At 44.5% G+C, this 18,181-nt stretch overlaps 1 protein-coding gene across 15 annotated transcripts in view; it reads left to right on the top strand.

The window, feature by feature from the left end:
- Window positions 1-18,181, top strand: part of LGALS8 (galectin 8) — a 34,289-nt gene that overhangs the window by 10,811 nt on the left and 5,297 nt on the right. For 5 of the 15 annotated variants that reach the window (XM_001158258.7, XM_009441711.4, XM_016941461.3 and 2 more), the window contains 8 exons: window positions 8,556-8,644; window positions 9,934-10,144; window positions 11,622-11,741; window positions 12,713-12,769; window positions 13,816-13,842; window positions 13,970-14,095; window positions 14,615-14,703; window positions 15,802-15,967. In XM_001158258.7, coding sequence (XP_001158258.2) covers window positions 8,556-8,644; window positions 9,934-10,144; window positions 11,622-11,741; window positions 12,713-12,769; window positions 13,816-13,842; window positions 13,970-14,095; window positions 14,615-14,703; window positions 15,802-15,967 — 885 coding nt within the window. The remainder of the gene's footprint in view (window positions 1-8,555; window positions 8,645-9,933; window positions 10,145-11,621; window positions 11,742-12,712; window positions 12,770-13,815; window positions 13,843-13,969; window positions 14,096-14,614; window positions 14,704-15,801; window positions 15,968-18,181) is intronic. The other 10 variants (XM_009441715.4, XM_054660654.1, XM_054660646.1 and 7 more) reach the window with 3 other exon arrangements.

Genomic DNA, 18,181 nt, shown 5'->3' with positions numbered 1-18,181 from the left:
GGCTCATGCCTGTAATTCCAGCACTGTGGGAGGCCAAGGCTAGTGGATCACTTGAGCCCAGGAGTTCAAGACCAGATTGAGCAACATAGTGAGACCTTGTCTCTCTATAAAAATACAAAAATTAACTGGGGATTGTGGCGCATGTCTGTAGTCCCAGCTACGAGGAAGACTGAGATGGGAGGATTGCTTGAGCCCAGGAGGTTGAGGCTGCAGTGAGCTGTGAGTTTGACACTGTGCTCCATTCTGGGTGACAGAGCAAGAACCATGCTCAAAAATAAAAATAAAAAGTCAGAGTCCGGGCGCTGCGGCTCATGCCTGTAATCCCAGCACTTTGGGAAGCTGAGGCGGGAGGATCACTTGAGGTCAGGAGTTCGAGACCAGCCTGACTAACACAGTGAAACCCCGTCTCTACTAAAAATACAAAAAGTAGCCGGGCATGGTGGCGGTGGCCTGTAATCCCAGCTACATGGGAGGTTGAGGCAGAAGAATCACTTGAACCCGGGAGGTGGAGGTTGTAATGAGCCAAGATTGCACAACTGCACTGCATCCTGGGCGACAGAGTGATACTTCATCTCAAAAAAAAAAGAAAAAAGAAAAAAAAGGCTTTCTTTTCTGTTTTTTTTTTTTTTCTTTCTTTCTTTTCTTTTTTTTTTTTTTAAGAGATGGAGGCTTGCTCTATTGCCCAGGCTGGAGTGCAGTGGTGCAATCTCGGCTCACTGCCACCTTTGCCTCCTGGGTTCTAGCAATTCTCCTGCCTCAGCCTCCCGAGTAGCTGGGACTACAGGCGCACACCGCCACGCCCAGCTAATTGTTCTTTTGTATATTAGTAGAGACGGGGTTTCACCATGTTGGCCAGCCTGGTCTCGAACTCCTGAGCTCCGGCAATCCGCCCGCCTCGGCCTCCCAAAGTGCTAGGATTATAGGCGTGAACCACCGCGGCTGGCCACTTACTTTTCTTTCTATTGAATTTGAATGAATAATTTGGAAGACAGTATCTTTACTTCATACCAGGAATGCTGTCAGTGAAATTTCTTGTTTGGCAGTTCATTATCTACCTATATATTTAATTTTGCTATAGTTTATAGAGTTCTTAAGATATGATTAAATGCTAGCTGGTTAAGAAATTATTTAGAAATGAAACAGAATTGGTTGTTACTCCAAGTTAATAAGTTGCTTGTCAACATAAATCCTACCTGGTACCCAGTTTTCTTAGGAACCTTGCTTCCATGTTTATCCTTTTCTGCTTAGTATTCTAAGTACTCCCTTTTTACCTTACAATTTAGTCTTAAAACACAACACAGTCAAGTCTTTCTTTTGTAACCTGTGAGGTACCTTCTAGCCTTTGTGCGCTTTTTCTTCTTTTTTTGCTGCCTGCCTTCCTGACTGAGAGTGGATTTCCTCACTAAGGCTCTGCCCTCTGATTTTTCACTCTCTTAATTTCTTTTTTGGTTTTACTAGTGAAATTTTGTCTTTAATGTCTCTTTCTTTTATGTCTTTACCGATCACTCATAGATTTTTTTTTCCATATGTATCCAGTTCCAGCCTTTCAGCTAATGTGAACCTCCAACTCTCAGTTGCTCAGCCAGCCCTTCAAGACTAGGAGTTCAAAACCAAACTTGCATCTTCCTTCCCAAACCAGCTTTCCTCTTGCAGTTTTCTGCAGCAGGATCCTTCTGCTGTTTAACTTTTGCCTCCTCCCTAGTTTCCTAGCACCCAATAGTTGGAAGATAGTCTGTCTTCAAAATTTTAAACTACATTTATGTCCAAACCAGTGGCTTTTCCTTTTAAAAAAATTTAAAGATAATATGTGCAAATCATTTTTTTAAAATTCAAACAGTATTTAAGAGTTTCAGTGAAACATGCATTTTCCTTCTACCCTGGTACTTAGTTTTGCTCCCCAAGGGCAATCACTTTTTACTGGTTTTTAAAAATATATCCTTCCTGAGATACTTATGAATATCCAAAAGTGTGTGTGTTGTGTATATCACCTTTTATATATCCTGTCTCTTTACATGCATGCATTTTACCGTATAAACTGTTTGCTACCCTGCTTTTTCTATTTGACCTATTTTGGAAATGTCATTTTATTTAGAACTTCCTCATTTATTTTAACAGCTGCATAATTAGCAGTAAAACTTATGTAAGCAGTCCCTTGTGAAGGGCTGTGTCTTTTTGCGATTATATCCGGTGCTATAGTGTACATCCTTGTGTGTGCATCTTGGTGTGCCTGTGCTACGTATTTCTGTAGGATAAATCTGTAAAAGTGGAATCACTAGGTCAGAGGGTATGATCCATTTTCTTTACTTATTTATTTTATTTATTTATTCATTTATTTTTGAGACAGAGTCTTGCTCTGTTGCCCAGGCTGGAGTGCAGTGGCATGATCTTGGCTTACTGCAAGCTCCGCCTCCCGGGTTCACACCATTCTCCTGCCTCAGCCTCCGGAGTAGCTGGGACTACAGGCGCCCGCCACCCACGCCTGGCTAATTTTTTTGTATTTTTAGTAGAGACGGGGTTTCACCATGTTAGCCAGGATGGTCTCGATCTCCTGACCTCGTGATCTGCCCATCTCAGCCTCCCAAAGTGCTGGGATTACAGGTGTGAGCCACCGCGCCCGGCCCCATTTTATTATCTTTATTTGCTTGGATCCTTCTTAGCTTCTTCAATGTTAAAGATATTGACAGTTTTCCTCGTACTGAAATTTATAAATCCATTGACTCCCTTGATATTATTGCCCTGGTCTGACTGATTCTTCTCTCTCCTTTCTCTTCTCACCCCATGTTGAGGTCCCCAAGGTCACACCCAGTTTTGATGACTCACCAGCATAGAGTTGTACTTGTGCCTATGATTTATTGCGGTGAAAGGATATAGAGCAAAATTGCAAAGGGAAAGGCACCTGGGGTGAATTCCAGGGGAAACCCAGTGCAAGTTCCAAGGTCGCCTCCCAGTGGAGTCACATAGGATGTGCTTACATCCTCCAGCAATGAGTTGTGACAACACTTGTGAAATGTGGACTGCCAGGGAAGCTCATCAGAGCCTCAGTGCCTAGGGTTTTTACTGGAGGCTGGTCACATAAGCACCCTCACACATATCAAAAAATTCTGGTCCCCCAGAAGGAAAGCAGGTGTTTAGCATAACCATATTATTTGCATGAACAGTTCAGGTACAGGAAATCCCCCTTATCAGTTAGGTTGGTAGGTGCCCTTCTAAAATCCCACGTTCCTAGACACCAGCCAGGGGCCCGCCTCATAAGGAGGCCTTTCCAGGACAGCAGTCAGGCCTGCCAATGTTCATTCTTTTCTGCATACCTCCTAATTTTAGAAACCACCGAGCCTTTGCTGCCTGACCTGTCCTGCTTTTCGATTTCTTTATCTACTTTGATATCTTTACAAATGATCTTTACCCTGACTTTTAAATGTGTGCTCTGCCCATTCACCTAGTGTGTGGTTCTGAGTCTCCAAGTCTTCTTAGCAGATTTGCTCTTAGATGTTCTGCCAACGCTTCACACCAAGTGTTACAAAGTAAACTCGTCATCTTCCTCGTGAAACCTGTCTCCCAGGCCAGGCGCGGTGGCTCACACCTGTAATCCCAGTACTTTGGGAGGCCGAGGTGGGTGGATCACCTGAGGTCAGGAGTTCGAGACCAGCCTGGCCAACTTGGTAAAACCCCATCTCTACGAAAAATACAAAAAAATTAGCCGGGCGTGGTGGCAGGCACCTGTAATCCCAGCTATTCAGGAGGCTGAGGCAGGAGAATCGCTTGAACCCGGGAGGCGGAGATTGCAGTAAGCCGAGATCACGCCATTGCACTCCAGCCTGGGCAATAAAAGTGAAACTCCATCTCAAGAAAAACAAAAAACAAACAAAAAAAACCTGTTTTCTCCCCAGCTTTGTCATGTATTTAGTGGCCTTATGTAGACAGTTTCCTTTGAAACATCTCTTGGACTTCTCTGCTCTTCCAGGGCCATTGCCACCGACCTGGAATGTGTCCTTATCGTTTCACGCCAGGCTTATGGCAGCAGTCAGTCACCCAGATGACCTCCTGACCTCTGGCTTATTTCACCCCCACTGGACTGTTGTTCCTAAACACTTCTTTCGTATGTCACTCTAAAATCTGACCCTGGCTGTACCTTTCTTTAACTACTCCCTGACTGCGTGCTGAGAGAAGATGGGTCTTGTCTTTTCCTGCCTCTCTGCTTTTGTAAACTGCCATTTCTACCTGAAGTGGCAACTGAAATCATACCTTCTTCATAAATTGTCTTTGGCTACCTCAGTTAGAATTCCTTATCCCATTTTCCTGAAGCATTTCTTTGACTCTTCTTTACTGCTCCCCCACCCTTTTTTTTTTCTTTGAGACTGAATTTTGCTCTTGTTGCCCAGGCTGGAGTGCAATGGCCCGATCTCGGCTCATTGCAACCTCCGCCTCCTGGGTTCAAGTGATTCTCCTGCCTCAGCCTCCTGAGTAGCTGGGATTACAGTCATGTGCCACCATGCCCGGCTAATTTTGTATTTTTAGTAGAGATGGGGTTTCTCCACGTTGGTCAGGCTGGTCTTCAACTCCCAACCTCAAGTGATCTGCCCACCTTCGCCTCCCAAAATGCTGGGATTACAGGTGTTAGCCACTGCGCCTGACCCCCATTTTTTTTTTAAAGATGTTGAATTGGTCAGGGTTTGTAGTTACAAGCAACAGAAGCCAACTCTTTAAGCAGAAAAGGAATTTGCTAAATGATAGTGCAGAGTTCTCAGAATCTCTAGCAGGATGAAGAACCAGGCTTGGAGAATAGGTAGCCACAGATACACAAGCATACTGTAGGACGGTTCCCATGAAGAGGCATCTGTTGTCACCACTGGACACAGATGGTACTGTGTCTCTGCTACTCTATCAATGCCACTGCTGTCTCTGACCCCAGATGTAGCTCCCTCTGACCCTGGATGCAGCTCCCTCTGACCCTGGATGCAGCTCCCTCTGACCCTGGATGCAGCTCCCTCTGACCCTGGATGCAGCTCCCTCTGACCCTGGATATAGCTGCCCCTGACCCCGGATGTAGCTGCCTTTGACCCCAGATGTAGCTTTCTCCAAACCCAGATATAGCGGCTGCCCCCTTGCCAGAGTGAATACTGCGTCATTGTGGCTTCTTCTTGTCACTGGTTCTTACTTAAAAGCTGAGCTGAAGTTCTAATGGGCAGTTTTGTCACCTGCTCTTACCTTGTTGCAGTCTAGATGAGGCCTAATGTTCATAAGGTAGGGGATTTTCAGATATGGAAAGGGATACCAATTTTCAACAGCCAAATAGAGTATCACATTTTCACTCTATGTTTCCTGGGTGTCTGTTATGTTTCCTGGGTGTCTGACTCTTAGGCTTCTTTCAAGCTGCAGTCTGCCTAATAGAGAGCCTTGCATTTAATCATCAAAAAGGCAAAGCAATATGAATCAGCAAGGGTGTTTTGGCAAATAACACCAAACCTGACTGTGGCGTAAGCTTGTGGTATTGTCTCCAGTGTGATCAGATCTGTATTTTAATTTTTTAAATGTAAATTAATAATGATCTGTGAATCACCAAAGTAGCTTGGAGTAGCCTAGAAAACAATGTATGTCCTCCGTTTTCACAGAAGCCTATAGTCGTGGGTTAAATGAGTCAGCGGCAGGGCACTGTGTCTCATAGTTAAAAAAAAAAAAAAGTATTACTGAAGTAATGCGGATCTTTTCTGAAGTAGAAGGCATGATGAACCCCGAAAACTAAAGCAGCAAGTGGCCACCGTTCTTAGCACAGTTGTTTCTCAAACTGGAACAACCTATAAACAGTTGTGAACAAGGTATTAGAAGTGATGGGGGCCGGGTGCGGTAGCTTCTCCCAAAGCTCATTACCTCCCAAAGCAACCCCAGCACTTTGGGAGGATCACTTTGAGCCCAGGAGTTCCAGACCAGCCCGGCCAACATGGCAAAACCCCATCTCTCTAAAAATACAAAAAATTAGCTGGGCATGGTGGCACGTGCCTGTAGTCCCAGCTACTTGGATGGCTGAGGCTGGAGAATCGCTTGAACCCGGGAGGCAGAGGTTGCAGTGAGCTGAGATCACGCCACTGCACTCTAGCCTGGGGGATAGAGTGAGACTCTGTCTCAAAAAAAAAAAAAAAAAGTGATGGGAATAGATTGTTTTGTCTGAAAAAGCTCTTTCCAACGCTAAAATGAAACATAATTAAAAATATTTTTCTGGCTATAAAAATATCGATGCTTATTATAGACATCTGCAAAGTATGAAAATATATGAAGAAAAAAATTAAAATCCCATCATCCCCCGTGAAAACTATTGTTATCATTTTTGTCTGATTTCTTTAGTGTTTTTCTTTTTCTTTTTTTTAATTTTTAATTTTTTTGAGTATGTAGTAGGTATATCTATTTATGGGCTATATGGGATATTTTGATACAGGATACAGTGTGTATTAGCAAGGTCTTCTTTTTAATATTTATATTTATTTAGTTGAGATCATACTATATATGGCTTTATAGATTACTTTCTCACTTACATTACTAACATTTGTGTTATTAAATATTCTGCATAGATAATTTTAAGATGAAATTTGATGTTATAAAAACTTCTCATTTTATTAAGAGATTAACGCTATGAAACCTGCTGCTATATATTCTTGGAATGAGCTGTGACCCAAAAGATCAATGTAGGGATGTAGGTCCTTCCCCATTCTCTACACACAAAATCAGATACTCTGATGTGCAACTGTAGCCCCATCTACACTGTCTGTTGTATTTTTTGTTTTCTGGTGTCATGTGCCTCCCACCCTGCTCCTAGCAATTGCCATGACAACAAATAGATAATTGGCTTCCGTAATTTCTCATCTTATTGCCTAAGGCAACAGAGAGCTTGTGGGCTCAGCTTGCGGTTCAGCAGCTGCTTTGTTGCCTCTCCTCTGTATGTGTGAGGCCTGCCAGAGCCCACTTTCCAGACAGGTGAGAGTTCATTCATTCACCATGCAGTTACCGATCGTCTCTTGACCTGTGTCCTGGGGAGGTAAAGGTGACGAGCCAGTTCTGCCTCATGCAGGTCACAGTCTAGGCAAAGCTACATGCAAACAAACAGAATCCAAAGTGCTATCATGAACCCTCTGAGAGGGGCTGACTCAGCAGCCCAGGGAGCTTGAAGAAGGCTCCACAGAGGAGGCTGTGCCTCAAGGCGATTTCGGTTTAGGAGCCACCAATTTATAACCACTTTTCTGTGGCCCGTCTTATTTTATTTCTTATTTCTTGACAATCAGAAGTACCTTGGGTAGGTTTTACCATGCACATCGTAATTTGAGTGAGCTTAGTGTGAGGCTTAACGGTGTGTGGGCTGTACATCCTGGTCAGATGCTCCAGATGGAGGCAGATGGTTGTGATGCAGGAGAGGCAGCCACATAGCACAGGTCCCCAGCCAGTGGACTGGGAGGACAGTGTAGTCATCTCTGGGGAAGGGGAATGACAAGATCTGGCAGTGTGGCAGGTCCCAGAAAAAAAGGGCTGCGTTCTGGGCAGTGAGGGTGCAGGTTGAGACCTGAATACTGGGTGGAGCCAGCTGTCAGAGTCCACGCCTGCAGACTGGACTGGTCCACGGCAGGTGGATGCCATGTCTTGAAGACCCACAGGCACCCACTCATCCTCATGATCATGCAGTTCTCTGGTTTCTAACAGTGCAGTCTGGGTTGCAGTCTGGGAGTCCAGCAGAGAAGAGCAGGCCCTGGAATCCCAGGTGTGGGGGCGTGGCTTAACGTGGAGTTTCCTTCAGAGGCAGTGAGTGCTTGTCATTGTCTCCGTCAGCATTGGCTTTGGGCCTAGTGTGGCCTCGAACCTTCTGTTGGGATCAGCAGTGGAACAGGAGGAAAAGGAATGAGTAGACGTGGCATTGCAACAAGTCTTTTTTTTTTTTTCTGTTAGAATTATCATATTAAGCAGTTTTGCTTCACAAACTCTCAGCCAAATACAAAATACTATGAATAGTATTTACCTTGTGTCTCTTTCCAAAGAACTCATAGTGGTTTGCAGCTATTGCAGATATCCTGGCCATGCGGTATGCGGTTCCTTTTTTTTTTTTTTTTTTTTTTTTTGAGACGGAGCCTTGCTCTGTCGCCCAGGCTGGAGCATAGTGGCGCGATCTCGGCTCACTGCAAGCTCCGCCTCCCGGGTTCGTGCCATTCTCCTGCCTCAGCCTCCCGAGTAGCTGGGACTACAGGCGCCCACCACCACACCCGGCTAATTTTTGTATTTTTAGTAGAGACGGGGTTTCACCGTGTTAGCCAGGATGGTCTCCATCTCCTGACCTCGTGATTCTCCCGTCTCGGCCTCCCAAAGTGCTGGGATTACAGGCGTGAGCCACCGCGCCCAGCCGCAGTTCCTTTTTATAGCTGTTTGAATAGGAAAGATGACTTGGAAAATGCTGGATTCTGAGCAGATTTATGTGCAGCCTTAAAAAGTGTAGTTTTTCTCTATCAATAATGAGTGTGGGTTGTAATTGCTTAGTAAGTAATTTTGTTTATGTAAACGTACATTTGTTAAATTTTTTTTCTTAGGTAATCCCGTATGTTGGCACCATTCCTGATCAGCTGGATCCTGGAAGTTTGATTGTGATACGTGGGCATGTTCCTAGTGACGCGGACAGGTAAAATCATTGTGCTAAAGGAAGGAGCATGAATGATCTTTTTGTGATCGTGGAATGATAACAGAGTAAGGCGGGAGAGATCATTTGATACTCTGAGGCCCAATTAGCTTTCATCAGCAGCCCTGGCCAAGGTGCTGAGGAGATTGGAATGAATGACTAAATAAAGGTTATTGGGATTTATTTCATTGCTGTAAGTCTGATTTCAGTATAAAAAAATTAGAACTATCAGCTGGATGTGGTGACTTACACATACTTTTCCAGCACTTTGGGAGGCCAAGGCAGGAGGATTGTTTGAGGCCAGGAGTTCGAGACCAGCCTGGGCAACATAGTGAGACCCCCCATCTGTAAAAAAAAAAAAAATTAAAAATTAACTGGGCTTGGTGGTGTGCACCTGTAGTTGTAGCTACTCAGGGGGCTGAGGTAGGAGGATTCCTTGAGCCCAGGAGTTTGAGGTTGCAGTGAGCTGTGATCAAGCCACTGCACTATAGCCTGGGTGACAAAAAAAAAAAGAAAAAGAAGAATTAGGTATGTCATTAGAGAAAGGAATTGTGGTCAGATGACAGGGACAGTCTAGTTTTAGTCTGACATTCCCACAGCATCACAGATCTAGTTCAGATGGTTTTACTGAATACTTGCTTTGGATACAAGCTGTGGTATCATTAGTGTTGGGGTCAGCTCTGTGTACCTAACCCCTGAAGAGCAGTGGTTTAAGATGTGAAAATTAAGTCTCAAGGAGACAGCCCAGGCCTTTTCAGTGAACTCCTTCAAGTCGTTAGAGAAGTAGACTCCTTCGAGCTCACCACTCTGCTATCGTGAGGGTGAGGTAAGGTCCCCTTTCCCGTTTTCCTTGGCAGCCAGATTTCCAGCCCTCACCTCTGTGCTTTGGGTAGCTGGATGGGTGCATGTGGTGTTTGCGGGGAAACAGAGCTGGACAAAAGGCAAGTGCTTGCTGACTTTTAAGGCAATTTCCAGTAGTCTTCCCTGAGCACTTTACTTCCATCTTATGAGCAGAGCTTTAGCTGCACAGGCAGGCCTAGCTGCGAGGGAGGCTGGGAAAGGTAGGTTTTTATTCTGGGCAGATTCAGACCCGGTTCAAACTCAGGGGCTATTTTACTGAGGAAGACAGAAAAGAAGATTAGGCAGTCAGCTCTTTAGGCCTCATAGTGAATGAACGAGGAGGGATTGGTCAGTCCCTTGTCACTGGGCCTGGAGTGTAGTGCCTGCTGGGCCTTTACTGGTGGCTTTCCTTTCTGAGCACTCATGGGGCCCCTGTGTCTTCCCTCATATAGATTCCAGGTGGATCTGCAGAATGGCAGCAGCGTGAAACCTCGAGCCGATGTGGCCTTTCATTTCAATCCTCGTTTCAAAAGGGCCGGCTGCATTGTTTGCAATACCTTGATAAATGAGAAATGGGGACGGGAAGAGATCACCTATGACACGCCTTTCAAAAGAGAAAAGTCTTTTGAGATCGTGATTATGGTGCTCAAGGACAAATTCCAGGTAGGTTTTGGAGAGGGACAGGTTGAGTCCTCATTAGTGAGCAGGAGTGCACAGGGGTGCTTTTCACATTTGTGAGCCCAGCCTTATATTTCCTACACCTGAGATATAGTTTGTTTGGCTTTGTAGTTTTTCTCCATAAAAGGACCAGGAAGGCACCTAAATGTGAGGTATGGCACCACTACTCTCCAGCCAGTTGTTGCCATGCAGAAATATGGTCCACTGTGACCAGATCTTTTTATTAGATCCTATTTCTCCTAGCAGGGCTGAGTTCCGAATTGACACAGTATTATGTTCATGATGGGAGGGTAAGTTATAATATAACCGCCACCACCCGAAGAACAAGGGCAATCCCAGCATAGAAATCAGAAGGGTTTTGTAAATTCAAGTCTTGCCACAAGACAGTTCTGTAGGATCATGAGATTTTAGACCCAGAGGAGATCCTAGAAATCCTTGATGTCAGTTCCATCTCTGGCTTCATGGAGTGTCTTATACCTAGCGCGTATGTGTACGGTTGAATTTGGTCCCGGAAGCTCTTACACCTGCTGGCCCTCTGGCCTGTGGAGCTTGCCCACAGTAGAGGTTTGTACCAACGCGAGAGAAGACTCACATGCCTCTGGCGCAGATCCTTTCTGATCTTCGGGATACTGCTCCCGCCCGAAAGTCTTTCTGAATCTCCCAAACTCCATTCATCTCTCCCTTCTCTGGCCTTTTGAGCCCATGTCTGTATCATTCTTTTTCACAGTTTTTAACAGTTGTGCTTTGGCTTTATGTGTTTATTTTGCCTCCACAATGGGATTTTAAGCTCCTTGAGTCAGAGACTATATTGTATGCTGCTCGTGTTTTCTGCCTATAACCTAACGTGGTACCTGGCATTTGAGAGGGAGGGAGGAGGAGCCTTGTAGCGTGCCGAGGACCTGCAGAAGCTACTTTCTCGTCATCTTACTGTAGTCTGTTGAGGTAGAGATTGTTCCTACTTCAGAATAAGAAAACCGAATTCAAATATGTTGGGTAAGTTGTCCATATTTATTTAGCAAATACAACGGATTTTGAGTGTCTGCCACATGGGTAGTCTCCAGGGACAGTGTTGTGGGGAGCTCGCCGGCAGATCTTTAACCTGGGTTCACAATCTCCAGGGCACCTGTGCCTGGGCTTCCAGGCGACCTTCGAACCCAGATGTCTCACATGTATGCAGAGGCGCACACAAGCACACACACATATACCATATACTTATGACTGCCTGTTTGTCTGGGGAGAGACAGTTCCTGGTGCTTAATCAAATCAGGAACTCAAAAGAAGTTCGGAAGCACTGCTAGTGTTTTGGGTGCTTTCGGTTACCATTTGGTCACGTGTGTGGAGACCTGTGGGAACAGGTATAAAATTAGACGCAAGGAAACATTTAAATTTGGATAATAAGTTAATTTATTAACTGTTTTTTTTTTTTGGTGGCGGGGGGGCTCTGTCTTCTGTATCTCTCTAGGTGGCTGTAAATGGAAAACATACTCTGCTCTATGGCCACAGGATCGGCCCAGAGAAAATAGACACTCTGGGCATTTATGGCAAAGTGAATATTCACTCAATTGGTTTTAGCTTCAGCTCGGTGAGTGACCTTCCACAGCTTGGGGTTTTTTATGAGGATGGTTTCTGATGAGATGGTAGAAAAAATCTTCAAATAACACTTCTATTGACATAAAAAGGACGTATCTCCCTGACTGTAGTATTAATTTTTTGGAAGTGAACTGTTCACACTAGCAGAAGGCTGTTTATCAGCCAGGGCTTCATTGTCTGTAGGATCTCAAACCTAGTGTGGTTTTAATAAAACACACACAGTTTTTAGTTGGGTAGCAGCTATTTCCTTTGCATGGGCATAAAATGGAGTATTTCTGTAAAACAGGGTCCTAGGCTGGGAGTGTCTGAGTCAAAGAGCACAGTCATGTGTTGCATAAGGACAGTTCAGTCAATGATGAACCGCATATACAACCGTGGTCCCATAAGATTGTCATATACTGTATTTTTACCATACCTTTTCTATGTTTAGGTAAGTTTATATGCACAAATACTTACCATCCTGCTCTGGTTGCCTACAGTATTCGGTACAGTGCCTGCTGTACAGATTCACTGTCCAGGAGCTAAAGGCCACACCCTACAGCCTAGGTGTGTAGTTGGCAGTACCATCTAAGGTTGTTTAGTAATATTCTGTGATGTTTGCACGATGACAAAAGTCATGTAAGGACACATTTCTCAGAACATATACCCTTCATTAAGCAACACATGACTGTCTTTGCATTGAAAATTTTGATAGATACTAACTCGCCCTTCACAAGGGTAAAAACAGTTTGCACTCTCAACAGCCATGCTCCCACCTTCTTGTTGACATTACATCTTATTCTCTGTAATGTTTGCCAATCTGATGGGGGGCGGAAAGGACCCCAGTGTCAAGTGTATTTTTGGATCATAGTTTTCAAGCATATTTTTAGTACCATTTATACTTTTTTTATATGTCAAACAGGTTATATATAGAAAATATTTTCTACTGGATGTTACAAATTAATCTTTATTATCTTTTCTCAGGTTTTACAAAGTACCCAAGCATCTAGTGTGGAACTGACAGAGATAAGTAGAGAAAATGTAAATATTAAATCTTTTAATGAGCCACTGGTTTAAAATGTTGTTTTAGCTGCCATGTTAATGAAATGGCAAGAAGGCTGGGTTTTTGAAAATTATGCTTTTAGAACGCAAGTAATCACTTGAAAATTGAGATACATACTTGTGGTGCCAGGCACGCAGTAAGTTTTTGCTGATGATTCACCTGTCAGTTTATGTAACTGCCACTCACTGTTCTTATGTAAAAAGGACTCTCTCACTCTTAACTGCTGAATAGTACTGTTCTGGGGTATTTCCAAATATTGAACATCAGCCAGTGCACTGGCAAATGAACTTCCATGTGTATCTTCAACCCCTGGGAGAATAACTGCAATTTAAAAATGCGCTGTTATTAATGGAGAAAGTGAGGTCTTACCGACTGGCACGTTCACACCTCACAGACAGAATAGAATCTTAGCATTCTGGGGGCACCCTGGAAAGGACAATTAAGACACGTTTGAAGTTCATGTAGTGCTGGGTGAAGGTGGTGGCTCAGGCCTGTAGTCCCAGCGCTTTGGCTGAGGTGGGGGGATTGCTTGAGCCTAGGAGTTTGAGATCAGCCTGGGCCACATAGGGAGAACCTCATCTCTACAAAAAATTAAAAAATTATCTGGGCATGGTGGCGCATGGCTGTGATCCCAGCTTTGGGTGGCTGAAGTAGGATGACTTGAGCCCAGGAGGTTGAGGCTGCAGTGAGCCATGATTGAGCCACTGCATCCCAGTGTGGATGACAGAGTAAGACCCTGTCTCTTAAAAAAATTTCATATAGTTCTATGAAAAATTATTAATTTATGGTGGAGGATAAAGGACTCAGATGAACAGGGATATCAGACTCTCTTCTCAACCCGTGTAGCCCTTCACAACATCATACCATTCCGTCATAAAGCACCAGCTGCCTGGAGGTCACACCAGAGTGGAGCAGGAACATCCCAGGCTCCGGCCAGGCTCAGCTCAGCACAACCAAGACTTCAGATTATAAACTATAATTCTTCCCCTTCTAACATTGTTGTGTTTTGTTTCTTTTCCAATAGGTTCCAAAGTCTGGCACGCCCCAGCTTGTGAGTATTTTTGCCTGGGTTATTTCATGTGGAATATTTTATAAAGTTGCATAGAAAATGAACAGTTTAAACCGTGGAGGGCAGCTTCATTCATTCCATTCCTTACTGTAGAACTGTTTCCCTACAGCCTAGTAATAGAGAAGGAGACATTTCTAAAATCGCACCCAGAACTGTCTACACCAAGAGCAAAGATTCGACTGTCAATCACACTTTGACTTGCACCAAAATACCACCTATGAACTGTGTGTCAAAGGTTTGAAGAGCCCCAAATTTTCTTAACTCTATATAAAAATTAAGTTGTAATGAGCTGTTACGAGTAACCTGTATCCACAACAGAAGCCCAAAGCAGCCCCCTCTGCATTTGTGTGCCGTCCCTGGACAGATTCGAGAGGCAACCAGGCCTGCCTCTGAGCCATTCCTGTGTATTTCCTCAGCACCTCCCTGCTTGGCTGCTTCCCCTTCAGGCAGAACACAGTACTGCCTCAGACCCCAGGCACAGGGGGCCTTCCTGGCGTGTTTCACTCATACAGAGGGCATCGGGTCCCACCCTGTCACTCATTTCATCGTCTAAAATGTAATCATGAGTGTTTGCTTCGAGCCAGGGACAGTGCTGCTGCAGGGGACCCAGCTGGGACCAAGGCAGACTGTCTCTCCCCTCCTGGGATTTACAGGGTCATGGCTCTGAAACATTCTGTAGTGTTCTTTGGACACGAGTTTTCCCTGGAGATCGCTTTCTGCAGGCCTCTTGGTCCTGACTGTGGCTTCTTTTCAGAGCCTGCCATTCGCTGCAAGGTTGAACACCCCCATGGGCCCTGGACGAACTGTCGTCGTTAAAGGAGAAGTGAATGCAAATGCCAAAAGGTCAGTATCCTTCAGTACCAGTCACAGTGCAGATACTTCCGTGCCTGTTACCGCCTTCCACCCGTGAACGGTCCTGTGAGCTGGAAGTAGGGCTAGCGTCAGAATCTTCATTTCCAAAGTGAGACGATTCAAGCAGGAAGAGGTGAGACTGTGAACAGCCAGTGGGGAGCAGAGCCGACTAAAGCCATGTTCTGACCTCGGCTTTTTCTGGCCAGACAAGAGAGTAGCATTTTTGTCCACGAGGCCTATCCTTGCCTTGTAGAACTCCAGAGCAGCCCCGTAAGATCAGGCAACATCTTTTCTTTTTTTTTTGAGATGGAGCCTCACTGTGTCACCCAGGCTGGAGTGCAGTGTCACAATCCCAGCACACCACAACCTCCGCTTCCTGGGTGTTCAAGCCATTCTCCTACCTCAGCCTCTGGAGTAGCTGGGATTACAGGCGCACCACCACGCCCAGCTACTTTTTGAATTTTTGTATTTTTAGTAGAGACAGGGGTTCACCATGTTGGCCAGGCTGGTCTGGAACTCCTGACCTCAAGTGATCCGCCCACTTCGCCCTCCCAGTGCTGGGATTACAGGTGTGAGTCACCACGCCCAGCCCAGGCAACATTTTTTAGGGCCCCTCTTGTCATGTGATTTAGAAAATTTCTGCTTTAACAACTTTTTCCACAGACGTCCAGCCTTCTGAAAGCTTGAAATTAGAGCTATTTCCTAGAAAGTGGCATACTTTCAAGAAGGAAGGAACACGGGTAGATGATGAAAAGAGAATACCTGCTTGAGAGGATCCCAGGCTCCTGCAGCCTGAAGTAGTCATTCAGTTTAGCGTTAAACCTTCCATTTCTGTCCAACCACATCTCAGCCTCAACGCTGATTTTAAAGGGTTTTTTTTTCGTATTTTTATTTTGCAAGTAACGAATTAGTGGAATGCTGACTGGGTTTAAAATTTCAACTTCACCTGCATTCCCATGTCCATGTGGATACGTGTGTTTCATAGAGTTAGAATCATGGTTCAAGTCTGGTCACTAACATTGCTGAAATTGCCACTACTCTGTCCTACTTGGTTAACTAAGGTTTTTTTTTTCCTTTCTTTCTCAAAAGCTTTAATGTTGACCTACTAGCAGGAAAATCAAAGGATATTGCTCTACACTTGAACCCACGCCTGAATATTAAAGCATTTGTAAGAAATTCTTTTCTTCAGGAGTCCTGGGGAGAAGAAGAGAGAAATATTACCTCTTTCCCATTTAGTCCTGGGATGTACTTTGAGGTGAGGTTACAGTTTTTGAAAATGGGACAGCAATAAGAATCCTGGGAGCAGGGGTGGGATAAGTGGTCCATTTAAATCAAGTCCTAACTCAATATGTGGAGGTTGTGTATGTTTTTTGTTTACTTGGAGATTGTAATTTGCCCCTTTTTATAACGTGGGCAATCAGTATAAATGGCAAAGCCAGTAGAGTGTCAAATTATGCACATTGGAATTGACATTTGTCATCATATTAAAATTCCTGTGTCGCCCCATATTGATAGGAATTTAACCAGGAAGCTTGTCTCAGGACTGGAGTCACACATTTAATCATATAAACAGACTTGAGGACGTGGAGACCCTAAAACTGCTTGCTTGCACTGGCCATCATCTCCCATCAGGGTAGACGGTTTCAGGTGGCAGTCCTTTCTCCTAAGGAGTTAGTCTTGTTTGTATGTATTCAAGGAAAAATACATCAGTCCCTTGGAACTAAAAGGCATGTAGTCCTGAGTCCCCAGATAGGTGAATATTGTAACACATACCTTTCCCGAAATGTTTCTGGGATGCTGAGCAGAGAATAGTCTCCTTGTGATGCGGATGCCGGGTGTTTGGCCAGCCTCAATCACCAGCTCAGGTGCCACTGCCTCACACAGTCACTTAGGGTCATTGGTTTAGGTTATCATTCTACAGCATTTTAAACTGACACATTGTCTGGACCATATGGGTTCTTGAGGACTCATCAAAACCCGTTACTAAAAGCATGAATATCAGGCGGAATAGATAGCAATGTGACATTCGTATTTATCCCTAAGTTCCAGTCTAATGCAGTGCCCTGGTATGTGGAGTGTAGACAGATGTGGGCTAATCATGGAAGGTTCCCTGGAAGTTGTGGATATTGGTTTGGAATTCAGAAAGCTGGGAAGGATGTGGAAGGCTGAAGGTTGGCTTTTCTAGATTTAGGGCATGATTTGAACAAGTCCTTAGAGGTGGGAAGGGCAGCACAGGGTTGTTGGCTTGGCAAGAGTCAAGGCGCAAAGGGTGACTTGGGGTTCACTGGAGGGAAACAGAGATGAGTGCTCTAGAAGGAAGTTGAGCCTTGTGGTGGGTGACAGGAAACCAATGATGTAACTTGTTTTTGACCTATCTGGGCCCCAAGTTTGGATCTGCTATATTAATATAAAAAAGGATAATGATGATACATTCAAATAATGCTGAAAAATACTAAGATGAAAATACCTCCAACTTCATAATTCAAACCATACCATTAGGATTAGGTGAACCACATTCCAGGCATTTTTTTGCAGAGACAGTGAAAAGGATGGCTGGCTGAAGGAATGAATAGATGAATGTTGTATGCTTTTGAACAATCGTCTTTTCCATTTAATTTTCTAATTCAGGAGCAGTAATTATCCTTGTGTTGATCACTGCTGACGATTTTCTATACTGATAGGTCCTTTCCGGGGGCTTCCATCTCTTGCCTTTTAAATATGCTTGCATTGAGATTATCTCAGGTCTTTCCATTATGCCATTACTTTCATTTTAAATCTTCTTGCTCTTTCAAATATACTTTAGTTGTATCTACAGTGTTTTAAAAACAATCTCATTCAGTGTTGTAATTTCATCTGTGGGCTCTTCCTCTGGATGAAATCCGTGTTCCTCCCAGCTGTTTGGCAGCATCAGATGGTTGTGAGGGATTCTGTTGTTGTTTTCTTCTAGGCAAAGGATGTGCCTTCTTTTCATTTGCAGTAGTCTGCTCACCCGGAAGCATGTCATTTCTTTGCCACTTGCTTGTAATTCACTGGCTTTGCACTTGCTCTGATACAGTACAGGTAACTAATTGACTCCCTCTGCTGCCAACTTGGTTTTCCTTCTGAGCTATAGCATCAGGCTGTGTGTTTTGTGTTTTCTTGAGATTTTGTTAAATATATCTGGGGTCCCTTCTACCTGGTTGGAACTGGGATTCCCACCATTCTTGTGGGGATAGAATCTCAGGTTACACCTATTTCCCCAATCCTCTGTAGCCACAGAAGCTTCATCTTGGCCAGCTCTGTTATCAGAGTGCAGGACTTGGGCTGAAATTTCCTCCCCTTCCTGATTTTCCTTGACAGTCCTTTCCACTGCTCCTATCAAAAGAATGAAAACCCTCAACTTGCTGCTTTGCAGATTCAGGTTTTGTGCTTCATTCTGGCCTCTCGGGGTGGGGCCGGGTTAGCAGCAAGGCTGAGCTGCCCCTCTTTC

Source organism: Pan troglodytes, chromosome 1 (assembly GCF_028858775.2).
Source record: "Pan troglodytes isolate AG18354 chromosome 1, NHGRI_mPanTro3-v2.0_pri, whole genome shotgun sequence".
NCBI classification, from domain to species: domain Eukaryota; kingdom Metazoa; phylum Chordata; class Mammalia; order Primates; family Hominidae; genus Pan; species Pan troglodytes.
Note: the sequence above shows the minus strand (reverse complement) of the source record. Positions and strands in the feature narration are given on the sequence as shown.